Raw genomic sequence first — 27,493 nt, 5'->3', positions numbered from 1 at the left:
GGAGGCAGCTCAGATTTTTCGCGAATGGCATGCAATTTCTTGTTCATGCGCTAGTCGGCTTAAAATGTGTTATGTGTGAAAGGGCCATTATAAATGTCATACATATGTAAAGATTTTATTTGCTTCGTGATTATTTGTTTTAGAATAAATGTGTCCATGCATAACAGGTGGTTCAGAGGACATTTTGGTGCATCTCATGACAATTACAGTCATTGACTTGTCACACTGTGTTACACACAGAAACACACACACACACAGGATGATGCATGCACATCTCTGCGAATTGTGTGTGTGTAATGCTGGCACATAGTCCACTGTCTGTGCACAGCTACCTGTATGCATGAGGCAGCTGTGCTTTTCCCTCACAGACTCAGAGAGCAGTGTGCACAGCTGTCTGTCGGATGATGCACTGTGTGTGCTTTGTGCTGTGTACAATACTGTGTGCATTGATATTAAATCTATAAGCTATACTGCTATTCCAGTACTGAATTGTCTTCCATGTATATTAGACCTGGATAAAGAGGTGCCTCGCACCTGTATCTTGGAACTTAAATGAAGCAAATGATTTCAATTAATTTTCCGTTTATGGTCATTAACGTGCAAAATCCTCATTTTCATAGTGCTCTATACATCACAACACCACACGCTGTCAATTGCACATTGACTTTTGGTAAATCACTTGCAGAACTGTCTCCATCCCAACATGCAAAATTTTGGATTGCCCATGCAGTTTCACATTCATTATCAGGGTTTCATAGTGAATCAGGCCCCAAGTGTCATAAAATGGGTGTGAAAATGTTGACCAATATTACAATTTTGGGGATTGTTATTGTTCTTGTTATTATCGTGCATTAATTGCTCCTCATTCAGGGATAAAATCATGTAATTATTTAGGCAGAATACTGCAAAATAACTGAATATAGACAACCTTCAGGGTTGTAAAACCTTTCTGAATGCACTTCTCATGTTATTTGTTTGTTTATGGGTGTATTATTTAATTGCGAATGTTTGATGGTTGGTTGATTGATAACCCTTCTTAAGTTCTGAGTCGCTGTTTGTTCAGCCTGAGGACAGCTACAATATCATTCTTCAAATGTGATTACTGCTGTGTTGTGACATAATGCAACACACCTCAAGGACACATGGTGTGACTTTGTCAAACTGTGGATAGTGAGTGTGTGGGCAGCGGTATGTATAATAGCCAAGGATGTCTGGTGGGATGACAATTCACAGCTACTAAACAAAACGTCAGCACTGGAGAACAAACTTGAGACAAAGTCATAAAATTTCTAAGTGTTGACAACGTAAATGTCAAATGTAGGCATCCTCAACAGGAAGAGCCTTCGTCATCACACCATCACGCCTTCCCTTCCTCTCAGCGGCCCTGAACTGGTTCCCAACACCACTAAAGCAAGACAAATGATAATGTGTTTGCTGAATCGTGAGGCATCTGCACAACTACTTTTGTTGTTGTGCAGATGCCTGTTGTCTACTTTTGTTGCTGGAGGGAATTGTGCTTCCCTCCAGATGGCGATGTCTCAGTTTCAGATAACTTAAAAGGAATAATTCTGCTTTTTTTTTGCATTTGTTTCATATCTTTACAAGAAAAAAATGGTTTGGTGTAACACTAGCACACCTTGTTCCCATCAACAGCCATATGGGGCTGTAAACTGCTCAAACATGGAATTCAAATTATTTAAGACCCTTTTCAGCAAGGTTAAAACATATTGATCTTGCTGAAGCTGAAGAGGCTCAAACCGGTGGAGAGATTCTTTGCTGTTTGGCTTTTAAGCTTTTTATCTGCCAGCCCCCAGGCCTGTTGAGAGATGTTAGTAGGATGCTGAGCTTTCACCTCTGCAGCCAGCAGTGAACTTTGAAGTCTAAATGAACTGTGTGTACATACTGATTTAACACCAACACTCGAAAGAAACCAGAGAATAACACAGGAGGGTTGCAAGGTGGGACACGATGGTGCAGGAGTGATCACACGGGAGAGAAAAAAATGTCCCTTGGTTGCTGAGTGCAGGCCTCCCGTTCCCATTTAGAAATTTTGCCTCATTCAGCATGGCCTTTAACCTGTGCTGCTTAATATATGAAGATGTACATCGCCTATGTAACCTTCCCTCTAAAAGGTTTACTACATAGCTCTACAGTTTTACACCCATGAATCTCTTAATATCCAACAGCATTCGTGCAGCAGTACCACCATGCATACTAATAAAAATAACAGTGACTCTCTCTGGATTACTTAGCCAAGCTCTGTGTGTGCTTATTGAATTAATCATTTAAACAGGTCAAAATATGACATGTATTCTGATTCCTTGCTTTAACTAATTTCCTTGATGCTAACATCAGCCTGCATGGATATGTTTCGCCTTCACAAATGACATTGTTTCAAGAGTGAACAAATTGTTTAATCAAATTTAACTAGATTAAGCAAAACAGTTGCACACTACCATGGTTTCTTTCTAACTTAATTTACGAGAATTTACATAATTAAATACGCAAACAACAGTAAAATTGATAGCTCCCCGCCTCCATTTTTGGTGCCCTTTCCCTCTGTTAGAACATTCTAAGTAATTATATTTAGTTGTTTCAACGTGCTGTAAAATGGGAATAACAATAATGGCTTGAGTATTGGGTAGCATAGCTCTGTTTTGTTTTCTACAATCAAGGAAGTTTAGTTAATTATACTTCCTCAATCAGATGTTTAGAAGGTGTATAAGAATAACCCTGTCCATCTATCTATCTGTGCATATGTCCATGAGTATTGTAAGCTCAAGTCAAATGAAAACAACAATAAATGGTTTGAGTACTGGGAAGCATAATTATGTTTCATTTGCTTTATATATATAAGCAAATTTTCATCTATCTATCTATCTATCTATCTATCTATCTATCTATCTATCTATCTATCTATCTATCTATCTATCTATCTATCTATCTATCTATCTATCTATCTATCTATCTATCTATCTATCTATCTATCTATCTATCTATCTATCTATCTATCTATCTATCTATCTATCTATCTATCTATATATATACATATATATATATATATATATATATGTCCCACAAAACTAAGTTGTTTCAATAGGAAACATAATATGAAATTAATTGTAACTGTTTGTTACAATTTACTTTCCCCATTCAAACTACCAAGTTATGTGGAGCTGGTTACAAAGCTGGTTACCAAGCTAGAGTAAATTTTACATTTCAGTTTTTAGCATCCATGTTGATTCTAGTCAGGTTTCTGTTGGCCAGACACATTTTGAGCTATTTCAGGAGGGGAAATTCTGGAAAGTTGCTATTGTAGGCCGTCATAAATGCACAGTGCTATTTTCACGGTCACTCCCTACTGTCTCTTTATGGACATGGGAAGGAACAGTGGCTTCATCGGATGAAACTCATGAGTTATAAAAGTACACATTCTGTTTGTGTTGTTGAGAAAAAAAACCAAACAGAAACAGAAAAGCTCAGACTACAACAAACCCAGATGGAGTGCTATTTGATTCTTTGTCCAGAACAATATTAGACCAATACATCTTTTTAGAAAATAGTTGTTGGCTACTATTAAGATATCAGTTATAGCACTTTTCATAAATAGTTAATAAACCAATTCTAAATTTCTGTTGTCAGTATATAACCCCTGGTAATAATTATGGAATCACCGGCCTCGGAGGATGTTCATTCAGTTGTTTAATTTTGTAGAAAAAAAGCAGATCACAGACATAACACAAAACTAAAGTCATTTCAAATGGCAACTTTCTGGCTTTAAGAAACACTATAAGGAATCAGGAAAAAATAATTGTGGCAGTCAGTAACGGTTACTTTTTTAGACCAAGCAGAGGGAAAAAAAATATGGACTCACTCAATTCTGAGGAATAAATTATGGAATCACCCTGTAAATTTTCATCCCCAAAACTAACACCTGCATCAAATCAGATCTGCTCATTAGTCTGCATCTAAAAGGGAGTGATCACACCTTGCAGAGCTGTTGCACCAAGTGGACTGACATGAATCATGGCTCCAACACGAGAGATGTCAATTGAAACAAAGGAGAGGATTATCAAACTCTTAAAAGAGGGTAAATCATCACGCAATGTTGCAAAAGATGTTGGTTGTTCACAGTCAGCTGTGTCTAAACTCTGGACCAAATACAAACAACATGGGAAGGTTGTTAAAGGCAAACATACTGGTAGACCAAGGAAGACATCAAAGCGTCAAGACAGAAAATTTAAAGCAATATGTCTCAAAAATCGAAAATGCACAACAAAACAAATGAGGAACGAATGGGAGGAAACTGGAGTCAATGTCTGTGACCGAACTGTAAGAAACCGCTTAAAGGAAATGGGATTTACATACAGAAAAGCTAAACGAAAGCCATCATTAACACCTAAACAAAAAAAAAAAACAAGGTTACAATGGGCTAAGGAAAAGCAATCGTGGACTGTGGATGACTGGAAGAAAGTCATATTCAGTGATGAATCTCAAATCTGCATTGGGCAAGGTGATGATGCTGGAACATTTGTTTGGTGCTGTTCCAATGAGATTTATAAAGATGACTGCCTGAAGAGAACATATACATTTCCACAGTCATTGATGATATGGGGCTGCATGTCCGGTAAAGGCACTGGGGAGATGGCTGTCATTACATCATCAATAAATGCACAAGTTTACATTGATATTTTGGGCACTTTTCTTATCCCATCAATTGAAAGGATGTTTGGGGATGATGAAATCATTTTTCAAGATGATAATGCATCTTGCCATAGAGCAAAAACTGTGAAAACATTCCTTGCAAAAGGATCTTAATCCAATTGAAAATCTTTGGTGGAAGTTGAAGAAAATGGTCCATGACAAGGCTCCAACCTGCAAAGCTGATCTGGCAACAGCAATCAGAGAAAGTTGGAACCAGATTGATGAAGAGTACTGTTTGTCACTCATTAAGTCCATGCCTCAGAAACTGCAAGCTGTTATAAAAGCCAGAGGTGGTGCAACAAAATACTAGTGATGTGTTGGAGCGTTCTTTTGTTTTTCATGATTCCATAATTTTTTCCTTAGAATTGAGTGATTCCATATTTTTTCCCTCTGCTTGTTCTAAAAAAGTAACTGTTACTGACTGCCACAATTTTTTTTTTCCTGATTTCTTATAGTGTTTCTTAAAGCCAGAAAGTTGCCATTTGAAATGACTTTAGTTTTGTGTCATGTCTGTGATCTGCTTTTTTTCTACAAAATTAAACAACTGAATGAACATCCTCCGAGGCCGGTGATTCCATAATTTTTGCCAGGGGTTGTAGATTCTATAAGTGTAAAACTAAATGTCTGGATGTGTGATTCGGGAAAAAGGTTTTTTTTGTATATATCTTGCTGCAAAAATATCTTAAATAAGAAATAGTATGTCACTATTATAGTTTTTTCAGTCACAATGCTCCATTTGTTTTAATGATTAACATTTGCACAACGGTTTGTGCATTTTTAAAACAACTATTGCAAACTGGATATCATAGTGGATTACCCCCAAAAGTGCAACAATTGCTTAAAATGCAATGTGTACTTTATGCCTTAAAAGCAAGCATTTATGACAATGAAACAATCAGTGCCTTCAAAATGATAGGTCATAATACCATTATTAATGGACAAGGTAGTCAAATTGTTTTGTCATGTTGTAATTTTAACAGTTTATATATTTTGTCCAATGCAAAACAACACTAAGCTCTTTGTAACACTGTCTGATAATGCACAAGAACACCCCCGTCACACATAGCCAGAATTATGCAGGATGGCGTCAGAATTATGAATCAGCACACATCTGAAAAGTGTCAGATTTCAGTTCCAAACCATTCTCACAGCCATCTGTGGAAGTCCACACAATTGGTCAAAATCGGCCTGCAGCCCCGAGTGTGATGCACATGTTCAAAACCCTCTGGGCACTGATGAGATGGGATACCTATCCGACGGTTGTCCGTGTGTAATCTGAGGACCATCTGACCACAATTTACATATTCCCTTGATGGCAAAATGGGATATGAAAGAATTTGAGCGCATGCGAGTAAACCTCGAGATGGATCTGGCACGGTATGCCTGCTGGTATGACCTTCACATGCCACGTATAATAATGCTCCCCCACCCCGGGAATACAAAGGAACTGTTGAAATGTATGTAGCACGCATCATCATGATAATAATTACGAATTATTATCATGTACAGTGAATATGATCTGCGGCCTATCAAACCGAAAGCTCCGTGCGCTACTGCACGCAAGCTGCTGCAAATCTGAATAGGCTGTTATGGCCCCTTCACACATAGTGCGAACTGTGGATGAAAATGGTGAAACAGCACAAAACAGTTCGAAATTAGCTTCACCATGAAACATCGCGCCAACGTACACACCGCCAGTGCGACGGTTCATGCACGCGACGGTCGGTGTCTGTCGAGCAGGAACAGCAACTCACGCTGCTGCAGCTGCTTACATTGTGTTCCATGGTTCGAGCTGCACCACATGGCACTGCTGATTTGGAGGAAAATAAAAACCAGCTGTACAATTAGTGAATATCACTGGGTTGATATAAATAATACATAAAGGGGGACGCAATACAGAACTCCAAGGTTAAATAACCCTGGTTTAAAAAACAAAACAAAACACAACATTCACAGGATTAGAACCCGCACATCCTAATTAGCAGACGGCAACTCTACAGCTGCACCACAATCACCATCTGGTAAAAGGAGTGTGAAATGGCTAAAATCAACAAGCAGACAAATGTATTTTCTCAAAAAAAGAAAAACAGCGCTGTGATAATTGACCAAACAGCGTTTGCTACAGTGTGTTTCTGCTGATATGTGGCTGAAAGTGGCTTATTTGTCATACTGTTGGCCTGTTTATATGGTCCTGCAGTACCTCGCTCACTGTCCTGTCAGACAGACAGGACGTTCAGATCATCTGTTGCATGTCCACATAAACTGATGCTCCAGTCCAGCTGGACCTGTCAGTGTGCGCGCTCTCCAGGCCGTCGCAAGTGATATATGTTTTTATGTTTTTGATGTGAGTACAGCAAGCACGCACACATGCATGTATCTGTCAACACATGGCGCGTGTTCTGCAGCTCTGATGTACAGGTCCAGAGATGTCAACAACTGCCACGCCCCCGTCTGTTCAGCGCACAGACCACAGTGTCCCTCTGTGATCAGATGAGATGCGCCTTACCTGCGGGGGGGCAACCACATGCATGCACATGCTGGGGGGAGTGGGGAGCGCGCGATATACACACACACACACACACACAGACACACGTGTTGTGGGGGGAGCTGATGACACACCACATCTTGGCAACTCCACAGACATGGTCATCTGCAGACTGCTGTTGTACCAAGAGTGCGACTGGCCACACATTTTCTCAGTGCCACGCGAGCGGTGTTAGGTGTTTGTGTGTGTCACCTGGAATTTGGCTAACACCTGCCGCGAGAGGGTGCGATGGGTTCGCACAGCGCACACTTTGTCTTTCAGGCGCTTGCGTGCACAAATAGTTGTAGCAACAGGTGTACAAGGCGTTGGCAACATGTGTGGATGTTAATGCTGGATTTTATGGTCGCAAACTGAGTTTTACCAGCGACGTGTTAGCAGAACCGGTAAAATGGCTATTTGTGACCGTAATCCAGCATTAACATCCGCAAATAATCAGATGCAAGGGGGTTATTCCCATTCTATTCCAATTCCATTGTTTGCATGGTTTATTTTTCTGTAAGTAATTTGATCTGTGAAGCTTGCCATAGTAACAGCGCTGTCGCTTCAGCGACCTTTATTGGCGTCTGCGTAGCAAAGCCGTCAGGGCGTGGAGTAATACATCAAATGTGAAAAGGTCAAATACTTTGCCACCGTCAAATCGATATTTTCTTGTCGGAAATATCACATGATTAACCAATCAGGAACAAATGTAATTGGATTGGAATATATGGTTGATAGATTTTGACAGCTAGTTTAGCACTTTTGCATGTAATGATTCACAGTGATTAAAAAAGGGTTGTTTGTTTGATTGGGGGTAGCACGGTGGCTTAATGGTTAGCACTGTTGCCTCACAGCAAGAAGGTCATGGGTTTGATTCCTGCCTGTGGCCTTTCTGTGTGGAGTTTGTGTGTTCTCCCCCCGTTTGCATGGGTTTTCTCCAGGTGCTCCAGCTTCCTCCCATATCCAAAGACACGCAGGTTAGGTGGATTGGACACTTTAAATTGTCCGTAGGTGTGTGTGTGCGTGTGAATGTGGTTATTTGTCTACATGTGGCCCTGTGACAGACTGGCGTCCTGTCCAGGGTGTACCCTGCCTCATGCTCTATGACTGCTGGAATAGGCTCCAGCCCCCCGTGACTCTTAATTCGAGTAATTCAATATAGAGACAATTTGATTTTATGATGTGCTCAAGTGATGAGATGTTATGGAGTTTGAACAAACAGTCTTGAGAATTTCAGTTCTGATCAGAGAAATGCAGCAAAGCGGCTGATAAATGATGTAATATAACAAATTTTAACTTTGGTCATTAACCACTGAATGCAATGCAAATGAATTTCAGAAATTAATTGATAGTAATACAAAGACCTCCATCCTCTCTCCATGTACATATAATTATTTTGACTCTCCAGCACAACCTCAAACTCTCCACCAGCTGCCATATTAAAGTCTAATCCATTGACTTGAGGTGGAGCCACATCATGTACTTTGTCGGCACAGACGGCAGGATCAGAGTGAGTGAAAGGAGAGGAATAGAGAGACGGGGTGTCAGGAGGGAGGAAGTGGAGGAGGAGAAGAAGGGGAGTTTAATAATGAAAGTGTTCCAAATAGCTTCTCTGACCATGAAGGAGTGGGGCTTGTCGAGGCATCAGGGGCTTCAGTCTCTCTACTAGTGCTGCAATGCCAGGAGTGCACGATGGAGTCAAAGACTCGGGTTGTCTTCCTTGTCCCTGCAGCTGCTGCCTCTGTCTCCCACTGTCTCACAGCTGGACCCCCAGACACCCCTCCACCAGTCCAACCCACTGCCCTCAGAGCTCACAGCACCAGCCCGGTCCAACCTTGGGGAATGTTCCCCTTTCACTTTGTCTTTAACTGAATACATTTTTCGTTTTGTTCATCAGTCCTTCTCTCTTCCCAGGCCAGCTCCTATCCCCTCAAGCGAGAAGGCCCAGTTTTGATTTCCCTATAAATCCTGGTTATGGAGTGTGGAAGTGACTTGATCCCATTATTCTCATAGTATGAGAGCAAGCAGAGGTGATTCACAATGAAATCGTGACAGTCTACAGTGTCCCCGCAGATGTCAAGGGAGTCAAATTGTGACTCTTTTTGTTGTTGTTGTTGAAATATTAATGGTCTGCCATCTGCAAAGGAAACACTGGTGACTGAAAGTACCCACTGCCCTGCAAAAATATGTAATTTCTTTCTGGAAAACCTTTTGCTGATCATCTCAAATAACTAGAGTTTGTGCTCATTTGTTTAATGTGAGCTATTTTTTGATAGCAGTAAGATCTAATAAACTGATGGTACCGAGAGCGCTAAGGAGGAAGATTAGTGCATTTTCATGATGATGAAGGTGGGAAAATATTTTCAGCCTGCACAACTGAGAATTACAATTACAACCTGAATAGGTAAAACTGTGCTGCTACTGATAATCAAATGAAGGTTTTTTTTTTGTTTTTTTTTTTCAGTTGCAATGTTTATTTTTGTAGAAACCACTGAAACTGTCTGTCATAATGACAATGAACCCAGTCTTCCACATGGCACAAAGCAGTGCACAGTGTTACTCTGCTGTCCTTACTAGGTTAACACAAACAGAGTTGTCATTTTCACACCCAGTGCCCATATTGTTTAACTTTCAAGTCACCGAGTGGGGTAACATGACCCCAGTCAAATATTTATATGTGCTGTTGTCATATTTTTAATCAGAAAATTATGTACATGAAAATTTACTAATCTAATCTACTGTCATACAGCTTTTCAGATTTGTTTGCATGATTGCTGTGGCAAGGATTATTAGTGAAGGACATGTACAAGGATAGTGTGACAGTGGAGAGGTGCACAAGAGGAATGACAGATTCATTGAAGTTGGGATTACACCAAGGATCAGCTCTGAGTCCTTTCTTGTTTGCAATGGTGATGAGAAGGTTGACATATGAAATCAGGCAGGAGTCTCCATGACCTATGGTGTTTGCAGATGACATTGTGATCTGTAGTGAGAGTAGAGAGCAGGTCAAGTCTAGCCTGGAAATGTGGAGATACACTGAGGAGAGCAGGGGAATGAAAGCCTGTGGAATAGTGCAGTTACAAGGAGAAGAAGTCATGAAAGTAGATAAGTGTAAATTCTTGGGGTCAGCTGTCCAAAGTAATGGACAGTGTGGTAGAGAGGTGAAGAAGAGAGTGCAGGCAGGGTGGAGTGGGTGGAGAAAAGTGGTAGGATTAATTTGTGACCAATGAATATCTGCAAGAGTGAAGGAGAAAGTCTAAAAGACAGTAGTGAGACAAGCTATGTTGTACAGCTTAGAGACGGTGGCATAAAGGACCCCATCACACTTAGCAAGAATCAAGCCGACCCAGGCGGAATGTCAAAAAATCCAAAATTCATGTCACATCTGGAGGGAATAAGGATTATGGAAGACAGCCGTCCGACCACACAGACTACCCCTCAACCCGCCCGATTGATTTGCGCACATTAAACTTCTCAACACAATACAAATGCATGTGGAACACATTAGGATTATCGAGACAGCTGTCACAATGCATTGAGATTACGACACTGCCGTACGAGTGAGGTCCAGTTGCAGGTGGAGTAAATATATTCCATCAGCATTTGCGCTGCACTCAAGGGGCGTTCAGGCACAGTCATGACATTTGGTACGTGGTGGATCATGCTGAACTGCCCTACGAATGCGATCAGAATGCTTGGAAGGCCATACGAATATTTAGAGTGCAGTTAGATTGTGGTCAGACTGCACTCCAACTGCCGTTCGATAATTTTACACCTCGACTGTGCCTTGACATTCGGGACGGCCACAGGAAGTTGGCTGACTGTTTAGACTGCTCTCAGACTGCTGTCTCATGTCCTTGAATGCACCACAACACCTCCGGAATGTGGGTCAAATTTTCATTCAGACGGCATTCAGCCTCTACTGTGACAGGGGTATAACAAAAGACAGGAGACAGAGCTGGAAGTGGCAGAAGTGAAGATGTTGTGATTCTCTTTGAGAGTGATGAGGTTGGACAGGATTAGGAATGAACATATCAGAAGGACAGCCCAGGTGGGACCATTTGGAGACAACGTCACAGAGGCAAGAGTGAGATGATTTGGACATGTGCACAGGAGGGACCCAAGGTATATAGGGAGATGGATGCAGAGTATGGAGTCACCAGGCTGGAGAAGAGGAGGGAAGGCAAAGAGGAGGTTTATGGATGTGGTGAGGGAGGACTTGCAGGTGGTTGGTGTGACAGAGGAAGTTATAGAGGACAGGGTGAGATGGAAACGACTGATCTGCTTTGGTGAGCCCTAACGGGAACAGCCGAAAGAAAAAGACAAGAAACCGGGGAGAGCTTACATTTGCTGTTTAGTATGCTTATGTATTTTGGGTCAAGGATGAAGGATGAACGCCGCCAAAATAGAACATTGATATAAACATTGATACAAAATTGAGCGTATATATATATATATATATATATATATATATATATATATATATATATATATATATATGGGGTGGTGGCCAAGTGGTTATAATGTGGAGTTGCGTCAGGAAGGGCATCCAGCATAAACCTGTGCCAATTCAACATGCAGATCCACCTTGGATTTGCTGTGGCGACCCCGAGTGCAAACAAGGGAGCAGCCAAAGGGACTTACTATATATATATATATATATATATATATATGTGTGTGTGTGTGTGTGTAGCCTTTATTTAGCCATGTTAATCCTGCTGAGATCAAGGTCTCTTTTGCAAGGGGGACCTGGACAATTTTAAAGTTTCCAATTCACCTAGCCTGCATGTAAAAATTAAATGTGAGAGGAAACCAGATCACCCAGAGGAATCCTATACAAACACAGAAAATGCAAACTCTGCACAGAAAGGACACAGGTGGGAATCAAACCATGACCTTCTTGCTGTGAGGCAACAGTGCTAATCACTTAGACACTGTGCTGCCCATACATACATATCAAATGTCCATCCATCCATCCATTTTCTTCCGCTTTATCCGGAGGCGGGTCTCTGTTTTTATTGTAGTGTTTCTGACACTGTGGGCCAGAAAGCCATGTCTGTCTATGTCAGATTACACCCAACATGTTGTCTAATGTACATTTATTTGTCTGTCTTTTTAGAATGTAAAAGTACATATGGTACACACCATAAGCTGAAGGCTTCCTGCAAAAAAAAAATCACTGTTCACATCTTCATCCACATACATCTCGTGATTCCTTTTGTTCAAACTGTATCAAATAACCTTGAATATGTTGTCCAACACATGTCTAGGGGTGGTGGCCAAGTGGTTAATGCAGTTGGTTTCACTGCAGAAGGTTCCCGGTTCGAATCCCACCCCTACCACACTTCTCCATGTAATGTGGAGTTGCGCCAGGAAGGGCATCCGGTGTAAAATTTGTGCCAATTCAACATGCAGATCCACCTTGGATTTGCTGTGGTGACCCCGAGTACAAAACAAGGGAGTAGCCGAAGGGACTTACTATGTTATCTAACACATACATATTTATTGCTTATTTTTAGAATTTGAAAGTCTGTATGCTAAGTAACAACACACGCTGTTGTGTGCACATGTGCTACTGAGTTTCTGTCTGTTGTTACATTGAACCATGGTATTAAAAGGTGAGCTCCACAGCAAAAACTGTGAGTTATACTCTGGTGCAATTTATGTATCTTTTCCCTCTTAAATTGGCATTTTGTGTCACATGCTCAGGTGCATGTACTTTTGCACTTTTAACTTTAACATTTACATAAGAAATTACCATTTGTTTATTTGTCTTTCTGCAGCCTTTAGACTTTGAGAGTAAGCGAGCCTACACGCTGAAAGTCGAAGCCACCAACATCCGCTCTGAGTCCAGCAGTGGCGGTCCCTTCAAAGATACAGCCACGGTGAAGATTGCTGTGGAGGACTCCGATGAGCCTCCTGTTTTCTCCAAACCCATGTACTTCCTGGAAGTCAATGAGAATGCCCCCATCAACACCGTCATAGGCACAGTTACTGCCAGAGACCCAGACTCTACTGGCAGCCTTGTTAGGTAAGAGATTCAACAAAACTGATATTTTATAGTTTCTGGCATGCTCTTTTATATATGTTCAAGTTGTAATGAGAGAATAGCTTAACAAATGAGTCTTTTTGGACTTTAATGAGTACTTTTGACACCAACTCAAGCAATTACACTCCTTTGTGCCTGTGACCTTTGGAGATTGTGGTTGTGTCTATGACAGGTAGGCATTCAATGAATCCACGTGTAGATTATGAGTTGAAGGCAGCACAGCTTTTTCTTTCATTGTGTGAGTAGCGCTGCTATATCTGCCTCTTGTTTGACTTATTCTTGGAAATACCACAAGGGCACCTTGAGGATAGGTTATACAGGCAATTTCTCTCCCTCCATCTTGGCATTTCATTAATTCTCCAGTGACTTTACTGACCGCATTCCTGGGACAACACTCAACAGGTTGTGTGTAATTGCGTGGTGAGTCGTGAGCCAGCCAGGTTTCATAAATTGGATGGGTCTGTTCATTTTACTTTGGCTTTACTTTTTTCTGGTAGCATTCTCATGTTTAGTGATGAGACTGCGAGGAGGAATTGAGGCCTGAGGCAGCCCAGTGTCCCTCCGCTTATAGAATGAGGACTCGTGTATAATGACATCTTTTGCCCTTTTTGTCCTTATTTTTGTCATTGCACTCCTCTGTTTGTCAGCAGCAGCCTGATTGTGCGTGTGTGTGTGTGTTTGTTTGTTTGTTTGCCTCAAAGACATTAACAGATTCATTTTTTTAAATTAGTTAGTACTAATTACCTACAGTGTTTTCAGCAGTGTTGTTTGGTTGGTTAGTTGGTTGGTTAATAGGATTAAAAAAAGAAAGTACTGAACCAATTATTACTAAATTTGGTGAAAGGATAAGACAGCGATTATCTTTGAAGTATCAGGCTATGGATAGAGATGTGGGGTTGGAGGTTTGTGCCTTGTACCTTTTTGTTTAACTGACACAAAATGAAGTTGCCAGAGAGATCTATTTGCATGTCATTGTGTCTGTTTTTCTGTATGTCTATGGACATGGTTTCTCAAGAAGCAATCGATGGATTTTGATTATATTTTATAGAGATATGGTTCCTGAGTCAAGGAAATGTTTTAGCATCAAAGAACTTTCCTCAATGTACTTTAAGCCATGCCCATGTGAAACTGTACATCAAGCAAGAATGGGAAAGAATTCCACCTACAAAGCTTCAACAATTAGTGTCCTCAGTTCCCAAATGCTTATTGAGTGTTGTTAGAAGGAAAGGTGATGTAACACAGTGGTAAACATACCACTGTCCCAGCTTTTTTGAAATGTGTTGCAGGCATCATTTCAAAATGAGCAAATATTTGCACAAAAACAGTAAAGTTTATCAGTTTGAACATTAAATCTCTTGTCTTTGTGGTGTATTCAATTAAATATAGGTTGAAGGGGATTTGTAAATCATTGTATTCTGTTTTTATTTACATTTTACACAACATTCCAACTTCATTGGAATTGGGGTTGTATTTTGTCTTGGACATATTTTGGTCCTTTGCTTCAAACCATGGTCCAAGGCGTCTTTCACACCTACTATTTTGGTTTACACCAAACTAAAAAGACAGAGTGTCTGAACCAAAGAAGGTAGGTGTGAAAGGAACCCAGACATTTCATTTCATGTCTTCTTTTTAACATTATGAGATAGTGTAAAATTACACCTCCACCCTTTGGTAAGGTTTCTGACCCAGGTTGTCTCTCTGGACAAGTAGGCTGAGTTTTTCACTTGTCAGAGATTGGTATCAGTTCTTTGCAAGCATGTCTTGTGTAAAGGTCATGAGTGCAAAATAAGCGACATATTGTGCTAGCTCAGCAGAATGAAGGACAAACATAGACCTCTCTGAGTGTATTAAAAACTCAGGCAGATCCACAACAAATTAAACAACTGAACACACTGAACAACAGTTGCTTTTTTTTCCACCTTATCTAAGGAGCTTGCAACATCATATGGGATTGTTCTTGAAAAATATAATTTCACTGATTGCTACCTGCTTTTAAAATTTACCTGGTCCTATGTTCAAGTCCTGCTCCAAGGTTGTTAAGCCAATCTCCAAAAAATGCAGTGAAATGATCAATTGGATGATGAAAAATAGCATTTTTGGTCTTGTTTGTACATGTTAATGTGGATTTTGTAACTTTTTTTTAACCACACGGGTGATGTGGCTTTTAACCACACAGGTGGCTTGTCAAAAAAAAACAAAAAAAAAAACAAAACCTCTAAGACAAACAGAATGAAACCATTGAAAATTTCAATGATAGACTTTTATCAAGGTCATTCTCAATACTTTGTTTTTCTTCAAGAGGAAGACATTTGTTTAATATGATTTGATATTTTTTCATTTGTCAACTCTACTGATTAGTGTGTAACAGAAACAACTACATATTTTCTCACCAGTTTAGACTTTGTCGCCATGAATTGCTTTACTTCAAAACATTTTTTACCCCTGTGCCTCTTTAAGATGAGCGTGCTTTATCACAGATGTCAAGTATTTGCTTTTTGTGGGGATGTGTTGAAACAAACAACTGTCACGTATTATGATACATCACCCTGCCAAAGATCAATGGATTTTTACTTCCAAATAGACTTTTGTATCATTTTGAAACTGAGCTTTGGGCTAACAAACTGATTCCACCCTGAAAGATTTTAATCCTCCCAGATATTCTGTCTGTCAGAAGGCTGTAGCCTCAGTAATTCCTCTTACAAGCTCACAATAATGCTGCAAATGACTGAAAATGTGGTTAAAATCTTCACAAGAAAATGTGCCAATATTCACACTGTGTCAGTTAGTTTGCTTGCACGGAAGTGTGTAATTGTAACTTTTGAATGCTCCCAAAATGACAAAAGAGCACTGAGTAGCCTGCAAGGCCAGATAAAAATCAATGTGGGATAAACAAATTCTACCTAAAGCACTACTCAGACAGTTTTTAATGATATCAAAATGACTGACAACTACGGATAACATAAAAGAAAAGTTCCAACATCCAACTAATCCACTTCACACACAATAACAGATGTATATAAAAACACCAAGGACAAAGTTCCAATCTGCAAACCTGGACACCAAATAAACATTACAGCTGAAGTTACAGCGTGACTACATTACATGCTGATAAAATGTAATATTGCTATTTCTTCAATTCATTTAATGTAATGCAAAACTGTACTGCAGAATATCAGACTACACATCACTGTCTTTGCTGTCTTTGATTCCGTAGTCTGCTCTTTGCATCAAAAGAGGAAAGTGTGAGCTGTGTTGCAGAGATCCAGAGTGAGAGAAAGTGTATATATATATATATATATATATATATATATATATATATACGCATGCACAGAGGATCTGATCATGGCAGCAGAAGAACAGGCCCTAAGCACCACATGCCTAGACACAGAAGTCTATCACAGCCAAGAGGACCCAAGACGCAAGCTGTGCAAATGTCCCTGAGAGTTAGTCCAGCACATCGTAGCAGGATGCAAGATGCGACAGTGTACAATGAGAGAAACTACCATAGTGTACAGGAACATCTGTGCAGCATATGGATTAAAAGCCCACACATCCCGATGGGAGAGTCCGTCCAAGGTGGTTGAGAACAACACAGCTAAGGTCCTATGGGACTTCAAATTCCAGACAGACAAGCAGCTTCTGGTCAACCAATCAGACAAGACTCACAAGTTGAAACATCAAGATAGGGCCAAAAAGTGTCTGAAAACAGTTTTTGTTGTAAAGGTCTTATGAACAGATGAAATGAGACTATTGATAGACCAGATGATGGGGACATGGCTGGATTACTGACACAAAGAACCACTTTGAATCATACACCAGCAAGATGGAGATGGAGGAGTGGTATGGGCTGCTATTATTAAGTATGAGCTAGTTGGACCTTTTTGGGATGAAGATGGACTTAAAATCAAGTCCCAAACCTACTGGCAGTTTTTAGAAGGTTCTTTCTTCAAGTAGTGGTGCATGACAAAGCCTGCATCATTAAAGAAGGCCATGATTTTTATGCAGTACAATGGCCCATCACATGCAGTCAAGTGCTCTATTGAATGACTAGTTAGCAAAGGTCCTTAAGATGACAGAATAATGACGTGACCCCCTTCCTCAACTGATCAAAACCCTATTGAGAACTTTTGGGCCCTTCTTAAACATGAGATTCACACTGAGGGAAAATGATACACCTCCATGAACAATAACTGGGAGACTGCAGTTGCTGCTGCACAACAAGTGGACTGTCAACAGATCAAGAAACTGACAAACTGTATGGACAGGAGGCTCATGGCAGTTACCAGAAAGAAGCGTGGCTATATTGGTCAATGAATATTTTTAAAATATTTGTTATTTGTCACACCCTGTATCATGTAGGGCGTGATACATAAACAGACATGTAATAAGATATTTATCACATATTACAACAAAAATAAAGAACAATAATCATACAAATGAATCATGTAGAATGAATAACACAGGTAAATCATGCAAATATGTATTTATGGAATGTTCTTATATCTCTCTATAAAGTCATGCATGTCATCTTCACTGATGTCTCACAACTTCAGTATGAGACTTAAGTCGTAGAATTCTCCCTGTTAGGGAGGCAAAAACTGACCTTGATCAGACATCTTTGTTGAATGAAATGATCTGGATCCTGTATCACTTGTTGCACTTGTCGCCAGGGTAAAACCAAATGGGGGTGTGTCATTGGTGGGGCCAAGAAACGGGGGCTCCTGATAGATTAAAAAGTGGGATGATACAAAGCCTGGTATTTTCAATGTCTTTTTTTGTATCGCACTGTTTTAATATTTGTTTCGCCCCGATTTCATTGCCACAGTTTCCATGGCAATAAAATTGACAGGAAAAGTGTATTATTTATCAGCCCTATTTTTTCTTGCATTTTTTCATTTCTCTCATGAGGGCTGGTTTATGAGTATAGGGCCGATTTTTGTTGTTTTATATATATATATATATAAGTGATGCACAATAACAGAATTTTTAACAGATAACCGATAACCCATTTTTTTCTGGGAAACAGAAAACGATAAACTGATAACATGTTTATATATTTACAAAATGTACCAACTCTTCCAAATATGTGTGAAGCATTAACTTTCATTTTGAGAATATTCGTCCTAGTACAGCACTGACTCAAAAACCATTGTGTAGAGCATAATGCTAAGATTTAATGACAATTTAATACTCAAATGCTGACAACCAGCAACTCATAAATTTCACAAAGAGAACGTTTGTGCACGTTTGTTTTAAAAACAACATATATTTAAAGGCCAGTAGAACTAAGCCAAGAACACTTTACATTAGTTTAACAAACTTCATTGTAACAAGTTGAGCCACATCTTCTGATAAACAAAAAAACATTTTCGCTTATAAAATTAGGTAGTGCAATAAGTGCCAGCTTCTTTGAAATAGCACCACTCAAATACAAAAACATTCAAGATATCAGGGTTCAAATAAAGCATTTCCCTTCTAGGAATCATAGAACATAAAAAAAAAATGTAACAAGTGGAGTAACACAACCTAAACAAGGTCTTGCTGATTTATAAAAAAAAATAGTAAATAAAATATTTATTTCTCAAAATATAACCTTAAATGTAAAATACATTAAACTATAATTAGCTATAAATTAAATAATAAAGTAGTGCATTAAGTGTCTCCCCCCAGGAATGACAACATTCAGGTACAGAACATAAAAAAATCCAAGTTAAACAATTCATGAAAGGCAACAAAAACTTATGTGCCCAGATTACTCCTCTGCTAAAACTGAACAGGTTGTAATGTTTTGACCGTATGTTCATTTTTTTTTCCAATTCATGGCAAATAAGTGGAAGATTTTTCTTCACAAACAGAATCATCTCTGCCTTCTCACATCCTAACCGGTTTCTTTTTTCATCCATCACATTAGCAGCTGCAGAAAACAAGCGTTCACTGTCAACGCTTGTGCAAGGGGCAAACAGGTATTTCCTTGCAAGCTGAGCCAGGTTTGGGAAGCAGCACTTGTTCTTTTTCCAGTAGTCCAACGGTGTCATGGTGGCTTTTTGAGTGAGCATGGGGAGTGTGGCTTCAGAGATGTAGGCCTGTAACTGACAGTAAAACATATGTCGGAACATAGTATAGGTCAATCAAATCAAATATTTTCATTTCAATATTTACCTGCTCTTCCATTTGTTTTTTATTCTGGCTGACCAACTCCATCTGTGTTTTCCTCTATTATTTCAGCATACATCTCAAGGAGAGAATTGCTTCCTCCTGCAACAGGCTTTGTTTCTGGCTCAACCACCCTTACATCTGTAAAAACAAAAATAAGTAATTACCAGTGTTAAATAATACATTTGTTGACAGATAAATTGGGATAAGTAAACAAAGAATAGTACCTGAAATATCACACAGTTGTTGGCTCTTTAATTCCTCCAACAGCATGTTCTTTGAATTTTTTTTAGCTTCAGTAGTAAAGTAGCGGTCCTTATATCTTGGATCCAACAATGTGGAAATTAAATACAAGGGTCTTCATCAATGTGACCAAATCTTCTGCTGACAGCCTCCAGTAAGGTGCTCTTTGCAGTTTTTACACCTTGGTCAGAGGAACAAGTCTTGTTCAAAAGTCTCTTCAAGGCTTGGATGGCTGGGATCACATCTGCCATTGTAGCTGAGTTAGTTGTTCACAAGGGTCAAGAATGGTCAGCATATTTTCAATCAGTGTCCACTGGTATGAATTCAGCATTGCTGGCAATTTTCCATCTATTCCATATGCAGCCAGTGTTTGTTTTTGCTGCAACAGACTTTGTAGCATATAAAAGGTGCTATTCCACCTTGTTGGAACATCCTGTTGTAGTCGAGTGGGCTTAACACCTAGCTGGGTTTGTAATGTTGAGAGAGCAGTATTGGCAACTTGTGAATGTTTAAATTGGCCAACAATTTTTTGTCCAATTGAGATACAATCAGCCACACTCCTCTGACTTAGAACAGCTTCATTTATAGCAAGTTGCAGTGTGTGTGCCATGCAGCCCAGACTTGAGATTTGACACAGATTATCCCGCAGGACAACATGTACCTTATCTTTTGCAATATCCCAGTGCTTAAACATCTTCTCAAATGAATCACAAATTTCTTCTGCCATGTGGGACCCGGGGAGCTCTTGGGCGTGTAGAACAGCTTTTTGAAGTTTAAAGTCTTTGTCAATCCATTGTGCTGTCATGCTTAACATGCTCGATTGGCTCACGTCTGACGTCCAAACGTCTGTTGTGAAGCTGAAATAGTTGCAGTCAGAGTCATCTTTCGTCAGCAGACTGTGAATGTGTGTGGCCACCATATCATATAGTGCAGGTAGGCAAGTGTCTGCAAAGTAGCGGCGACTTGGAATCCCGTAGTGCTGCACGTGCTGCATTAGCTGACAAAATCCTATGTCTTCAACGACTGAAAAAGGCTGGTCATCAAGCATAATAAACTGTATGATTTTGTCATCAATTGCTGTTGCCCTTGGGTCTTTTCGGTCATACTTTTGCTTTCTTTGATATGCTTCCTTGATAGTTAGCAGCTCCGTAGCTTTACGTTTGCCACCGCTGCCTCCGGTACTTTTAGAGTTAGCAGAACAGGTGGCCTCGTATTGAGTCCATAAATCTCCACGATGGTGAAATTTAAGGTGACTTATCAGATTTGTTGTGTTGAAGCTCATCGCCTTTTTCCCTCCCCAGATCAACAGCGAAACGGGAATGAAGAGTCTTTATTATTATCGGTGAATTTTTTTAATTATCGGAATTATCTGCGTGACGTCACAAAAGCCATTATCGGCCGATAACTATCGGCCACCGATAGTTATCGTGCATCCCTAATATATATATATATATATATATATATATATGTGGGTCATTGACAAATTAGGCTTCAAAAAGGTATTTTTATAAAGTATTTTCAATATAGATGTAAAACATATTTTTGAGTCCAGAAAAATGTGTTTACCAAATCTCATTTATTGAATAACATTTTTAACTGTTTTAACTCGTTTTGAAACAGTATTTTGAACTGCATGACAAAAAAATGTCAGGTGGCGCATCCAAATATTTATAAAAACATGTATACATTCCTAATCTTTATTTTAAGATTAAATATTTTGCAACTATTCCTTAGCATGTCTACACAAGGTAACAGGTTATTATTTTATCATTGTGTTCTTTTTTCCAATAATTTACGATTTTAGCATTGTGTATGTCAGGTTTTGAGCCAAGTTAACATTCAATTTTGCCTTTAAAGACAGAAAAATAAAAACACAAATACACAAATCCAGATATTTAGTATAATAACTACATTCATCACATTAAAAAAAAAATTTAGTCATTTTAACATATCTTTTTTTTTTGTTTAAATTGGTTGCACCACCTGACAAATATTGGTTGTACCACCTGACATTTGTTATAATATGAAATATGCTGAACAAAAAATCATTTATAATAGTAACATATGTTCTAGTCATATGTCTATTTAAGTGTTCTTAAATAGAGATATTTGATGCACAGTTAATTGCATTCTCACATTGTTGGGAGAGTTAGGTTCAGCATTGTTCTTGTTGGGAGAGAGTTAGGTTTAAGTTCTTCTGAAGGTTCATTTGACTTGGGTGTAAAATTCAATATTTCCTCAATGGCTCTTTGTCTGTTCCGGTGCTTTTTTTGATCTTCCCTCCACTGTTGCCTATTTTTTTCTGTTCTTGCTTAGAGAATTGGCCGATAGGGGGCTTCACAATTTTCCCTTCTCTCTTCCCCCTCTGATAGCTATAACACACAAGACCTAATAAGCTGACAAATTTCCATTTAAGAATGTGGAAGTTGTAATATAATAATAAATGTAAAATGGACTATGTATAGATGCGTTACCTCTCTTTTATTTTTGCAAGATATGCTTCCCGTGCAGGCGGATCATTATTAATATGCGCCCTGTGTCATGCCGACTTTTCTTTACTTGATAGTGGCATCTAAAATGTACAAATTATAATTTGAAATGTTTTAAAGTGTATAATATCTTTAAATTTAAAACTACAAAATATTTTATGGTTTCATGGATAATCTTAGAGCTTTGAATAGCATTATATAGTAACATTCCTTACAGTTGTGCCACCTGACTAGCTGGTTGCACCACCTGATTATTGCAGCTAATCTCAAATAAGCAGGCTTCTGTTTGGATGCTAGCATTAGCTTCTACCAATAGCATGAAGTTCAAACGGACCACTTTTAAAAAAAAAAAAAAAATAAGAGTTTTATGATAAAATATAATTTCATGAGTTGTACATTGGTTGTACCACCTGACATGAAAAGTGTACCAGCATACGTATGAGTTGAAAGTAGTTATTTTTATTACTATTTGACAGAGATCTACAAAAATTTTAGCTTAGTCCAAACAGTGACTTAGGGTCCTCTGGCTGATGGAATATCCTCTTTACAGCTGTTGTCTCTTCATTTCAAAATAAAAGTAATACGTTTATGGTTGCGCCACCCGGATATTTAGGAAATGTAAATTGTTGGACAAAGATTTTTTACAGCTTTAAAAACAAATTATATTAGAAATAAAAACATAATCAAAAAGATTTTAAACACAAAACAATGCCATAGTGTTTCATTTTGACTTTATCATTGTCAAAATAACATTTTTATTAGTTTTCTTAGTCTGCTCTCTTGTTCGGACAGTTGCAACACCTGACATCTTGGAGGTTTGAGAGGCCAAAACATAGAAGAATATTACTATTTGAACTAAATGAAAAACTAATTAAAATGAAATGGTTTTATAGATTAAAGTGATAGATGTCATGAATAGATTTATTTATTCATTTTTTTTACATAATGGACTTGGACACAAAAATATGCATGTCATGTCATTGACCCATATATATATATATATATGTGGGTGTGTGTGTGTGTGAGTGTGTGCCTTATAGTACAGAAGCTTGAATCTTTGACTGGACTGGGTTGCTTGACACGAGGACGTTTCGCTTCAAATCGCAGAAGCTTCCTCAGCTAAAATTCTTGCTCTGGTGGTCTGACTTCTGTCTTGACTCTTGTAGAGAAGAATAAGTCACCATTTATTTATTCTTCATCATTATTTATTCTTCTCTACAAGAGTCAAGACAGAAGTCAGACCACTAGAGCAAGAATTTTAGCTGAGGAAGCTTCTGCGATTTGAAGCGAAATGTCCTCACGTCAAGCAACCCAGTCCAGTCAAAGATTCAAGCTTCTCTACTATGGAAACCACCTGGACAACTGAGAGCCTACACAGAAATATGTGCCTTATCCTAATCAGGGTTGTAACACAGCAAACATCCATATCTGCTTCATATACAGTACATCCAGAAAGTATCCACATAGTATTATGTTGATTGGGGCCTTCAAAGCAGCAGAAATGTTTCTGTACCCTTCCACAGATTTGTGCCTCAAGACAGTCCTGTCTTGAAGGTCTACAAACAATTCCTTTGACTTCATGCTTGGTTTGTGTTCTGACATGCACTGTCAGCTGTCGGACCTTATATGTAGACAGGCGTGTACTTTTTCAAATCATGCCCAATTAACTGAATTTACCCCAGGTGGAGTCCATTTAAGCTGTAGAAACATTGTAACGATGATCAGTGTAAACAGGATGCACCTGAGCTCAATTTTGAGCTTCTCGACACAGGCTGTGAATACTTATGGACGTGTGTTTCCTTATTTATTTATTTTTTAATAAATCTGCAAAAAATTGTAAATAAAAAAAATCACATTGTCATTATGGGGTATTGTTAGTAGAATTTTGAGGAAAAAAATAGTAATTTCATCCATTTTGGAATAAAGCTGTAACAAAAAAATGTGGAAAAAGTGCAGTGCTGTGAATACTCTCTGGACAAACTGTAAAATCATCATGAAAGTCCAGTGGACTCATAACACCGCTGTATTTGCCAAGGGGGTGAAAGGAGTCGCCATGTGCAATATCTAGTGTCTGTGTGTGTGCATGTGCTTGCCTGTGTGCCCCTATTTGCATACCTGTCTGCTGTTTGGACATCTTGCCTTGTTTCAGGGAATAATCTTATCATGGCGAGTAATGGAAATTAACTTTATCATTCCTGACCCAAGAAATGTATGTGTCAAAAATAATACATATGGCATTATACATATATTATGTCCTTTCATTTCCAGAGCTGAGGTCCAGTGGTCACCAAGGTGTGTAATACAAAGAACTGAACCGGTTGTGATTTGGTTCCTTGCTGAAGAGCAATGACCCAAAGATCTCTAACCATCAGCTTGTTTGGTGACACACTGTTCTCACCAACCTCTCAGCTACATTATTGTAAATGCTCAAAAGGCCATTTTGCAGTTGTAGAAGATTAATGTGCCAGGTCTTACACATCAGTTATTTGACAATTACTCCTCTTTTTATTCCATAATATGTCACATACCTTTGTTTTCATGATATGAAAACATGAAAAGGGAATGGGTATTCAGTAAAAGTGGCTATAGCAGCCATAGTGTGGCTGTCGTCTTGCCCACCTTCTGATCAAAGTCTCAAAGCAAACCTTTCCGAGTTCTGCCCTCTGGTTGAACCATGTTAAACCACTTGGGGTGAGTGGTCTAGTGCGCTGCCGTGTCCCCTGTACTCAGGAAACAATCAACTTTAACTGTTCTTAATGCATCTAAGTAACTGAATTTCAGTCTCTCAATATCTGGAGATTTTCTTGCTGTTGTTTTCTATCTGACTGATCACAAATGCAATGCTGGATGACATTTCACACTTATACTTCATCTGCTTGATTTCAACTGTTAGATGTCATAGAATGGGTGATTATGTTACATTAATCTTCTGACAATATCTTACTCTTAGATAAATGAATGTTAAATTCTTTTTCAGTAAGATCTTTATCATTAATGTCATACTGAAACATTACAAGTCTGTTCAGCTTCCAGTGTAAAGGGATTCCTTATGTTAGCACTAATGGCAGTTGATGTGCTGTAAATACTAATCAAATGAATAAAACAAGTACCATAATTAAAAGATGTCACATACAACTTACTACAACAGTATTTGGACAGTAAAACATTTTTTTTAATAATTTTGTCTCTATACACAACCACAATTCCAATACTACTGCTACTACTATTACTGCTATTACTGCTGCTGCTGCTGCTACTACCACTACTACTGCTACTACTGCTGCTGCTGTTGCTGCTCATAATAATAACAATAATAATATTAATGGTATTAATAATTTATATAGCAAAAAAAAATTATATTGAAAAAATTATAAATTGCTCATAATAACAATTAAAACTGAACATCAAGTTCAAATAAAACATACAAACCAGCTGATAAAATGCAATAAAAAACCATAACACTAAATATAGACAGGACAAAATAATTATGTTTTACATTTTCCTTAAAAGATTCAAATAAAGTGGACTTCATAAGGATAACAGCAAACTATTCTCCATAGTAGGAGTATGGTAGGCAAAGGCTCTAAAACTTGTACTTCTTTTTAAACCAGGGACAAACAAAGCAAGTCCACATCCTGAAATTGCAGAGAAGGCACATGAAGTTTAACAAGTTCAGCAACATTAACAATGATTCATCATTTAACATTTGAATGTGAACGACTTTTAATTTGCAATAATCACTTGCCGTGTGGGGTTACTTTCAGTTGTAAAGCTATACAGCCATCCAAATTTCATGAAACTGACAAAAATTAGTTTCTACAGAAATTCAAGCATGATAATGTTGGTTTATTTTTGAAATATGTTTCAAAGTTATAGCTCATTTTAATGAAGAGAACATATTTACCTGGGGGAAAATTCCATAAATAATATTTTATTTTCATGCTGTTGCTGTCTGCAAGAAGAAGTGCATGTTGCACATCCATGAAGTTTTGAAATAACAGGAAGTTACTCTTGATCTCAGGTGATGTGTTCGCACATAGCGTGCATGCTGTGGTCTGTCAGATGTCTTGTAAATCACTTCAGAGGTGTAATCTGGTTAAAAAAAAAAACAGTGTAAAAAATACTGGATTAACCATTTTGGAATTAACAACCTTTTTTTTCCTATTGTCCTTATATTTTCAGAGCCTGTGCATAATTGGAGTTGATATAAGTTTTGATTGATACAAATCAACATTTACAGCCAGTTTTCTCATGTGTGCATCCTCTGACTTGTCAAAGGATGCACACATGAAAACCTCCAAATAACAAAATATGCTGTCTATAGAAAACTCATATTTAAAGTGATAATTTGCCTGAACAATAATCCTTATATTTAGTTTGTTCAATTACTTATGAGCTCCAAAAATGGAGGATATTTGAATAAAGATTGTAATTTCCACATCGTTAATGTTAGTCAGATTCAATTTATTATACCCTTGGGTAAATTTGGTTTACAGTGAGTGAGTCATCTCGTTTTGTAAACACACAGATTAAAATAGAACAAGACAAAGTGCTGACAGTACTAAGACTAAAAGAACAACAAAGGATGACCCCAAGATAAAAAAAAAAAAACTAGATGAGTTAAAACATCAATAGATTAATAAAAATTCTAAAAACATACCAAGCCAAAGGATAAAAATGTGCTTTTCATAAAAACAAGGTAAAAGAAACTATACAAAAAATAAATACATAAGTTATATTTTATATATACATATTTTTATATACATAAGTTTCTGTTACTTGTTAACAGCATTGATGGCTGCTGGTACGAAGCTGTTTTTGTAACGTTTGGTTTTAGAAGCTGGTACGCTAAACCTCTGACCTGAAGGGAGCAGCTGAAACTCACCATGCTGGTGTACTGCGGCAAAATGACAAAAATTGTGTCACCATCCAAATATGTATGGACCCGACTGTGATAAACAAACAAACAAACAAAAATTTCCATAGAGAGGGTGATAGCTGAGGCTAGCTGAACAACACAAACTAATTGCATCTACAATTGTATTAATTATCTTGCAAGGGCAGATTGTCAAATTTCTTGCTACATATTAACCTAGTTTTGTATATTACGAAGGTAGGAACACCTTTTGGGATATCAAAAATAAATGCTTTCACTAATTGCACTGAAACCTGTGCGGCCTCTTGCATTGGAGTTGTGAGATAAGTAGACAGTGTTTCTCCCCACAGTCAACCTCGTGTCACATGTGGATATTGTCATCTATCATGGAAGTGGATGAAAACACCCTATCTGATCAATATGACCATATCAACATGTGTCCATATAGGAATGGT

At 38.5% G+C, this 27,493-nt stretch overlaps 1 protein-coding gene across 1 annotated transcript in view; it reads left to right on the top strand.

Moving 5' to 3' along the window:
• cdh8 (cadherin 8) overlaps nucleotides 1–27,493 on the top strand; it is a 469,940-nt gene that overhangs the window by 397,740 nt on the left and 44,707 nt on the right. Inside the window, 1 exon segment of the mRNA XM_034185442.1 lies at nucleotides 13,012–13,259. Coding sequence (XP_034041333.1) covers nucleotides 13,012–13,259 — 248 coding nt within the window.

This window comes from Thalassophryne amazonica, chromosome 2 (assembly GCF_902500255.1).
Source record: "Thalassophryne amazonica chromosome 2, fThaAma1.1, whole genome shotgun sequence".
Lineage (NCBI taxonomy): Eukaryota > Metazoa > Chordata > Actinopteri > Batrachoidiformes > Batrachoididae > Thalassophryne > Thalassophryne amazonica.
This window is presented reverse-complemented; position numbering and strand designations above follow the sequence as displayed.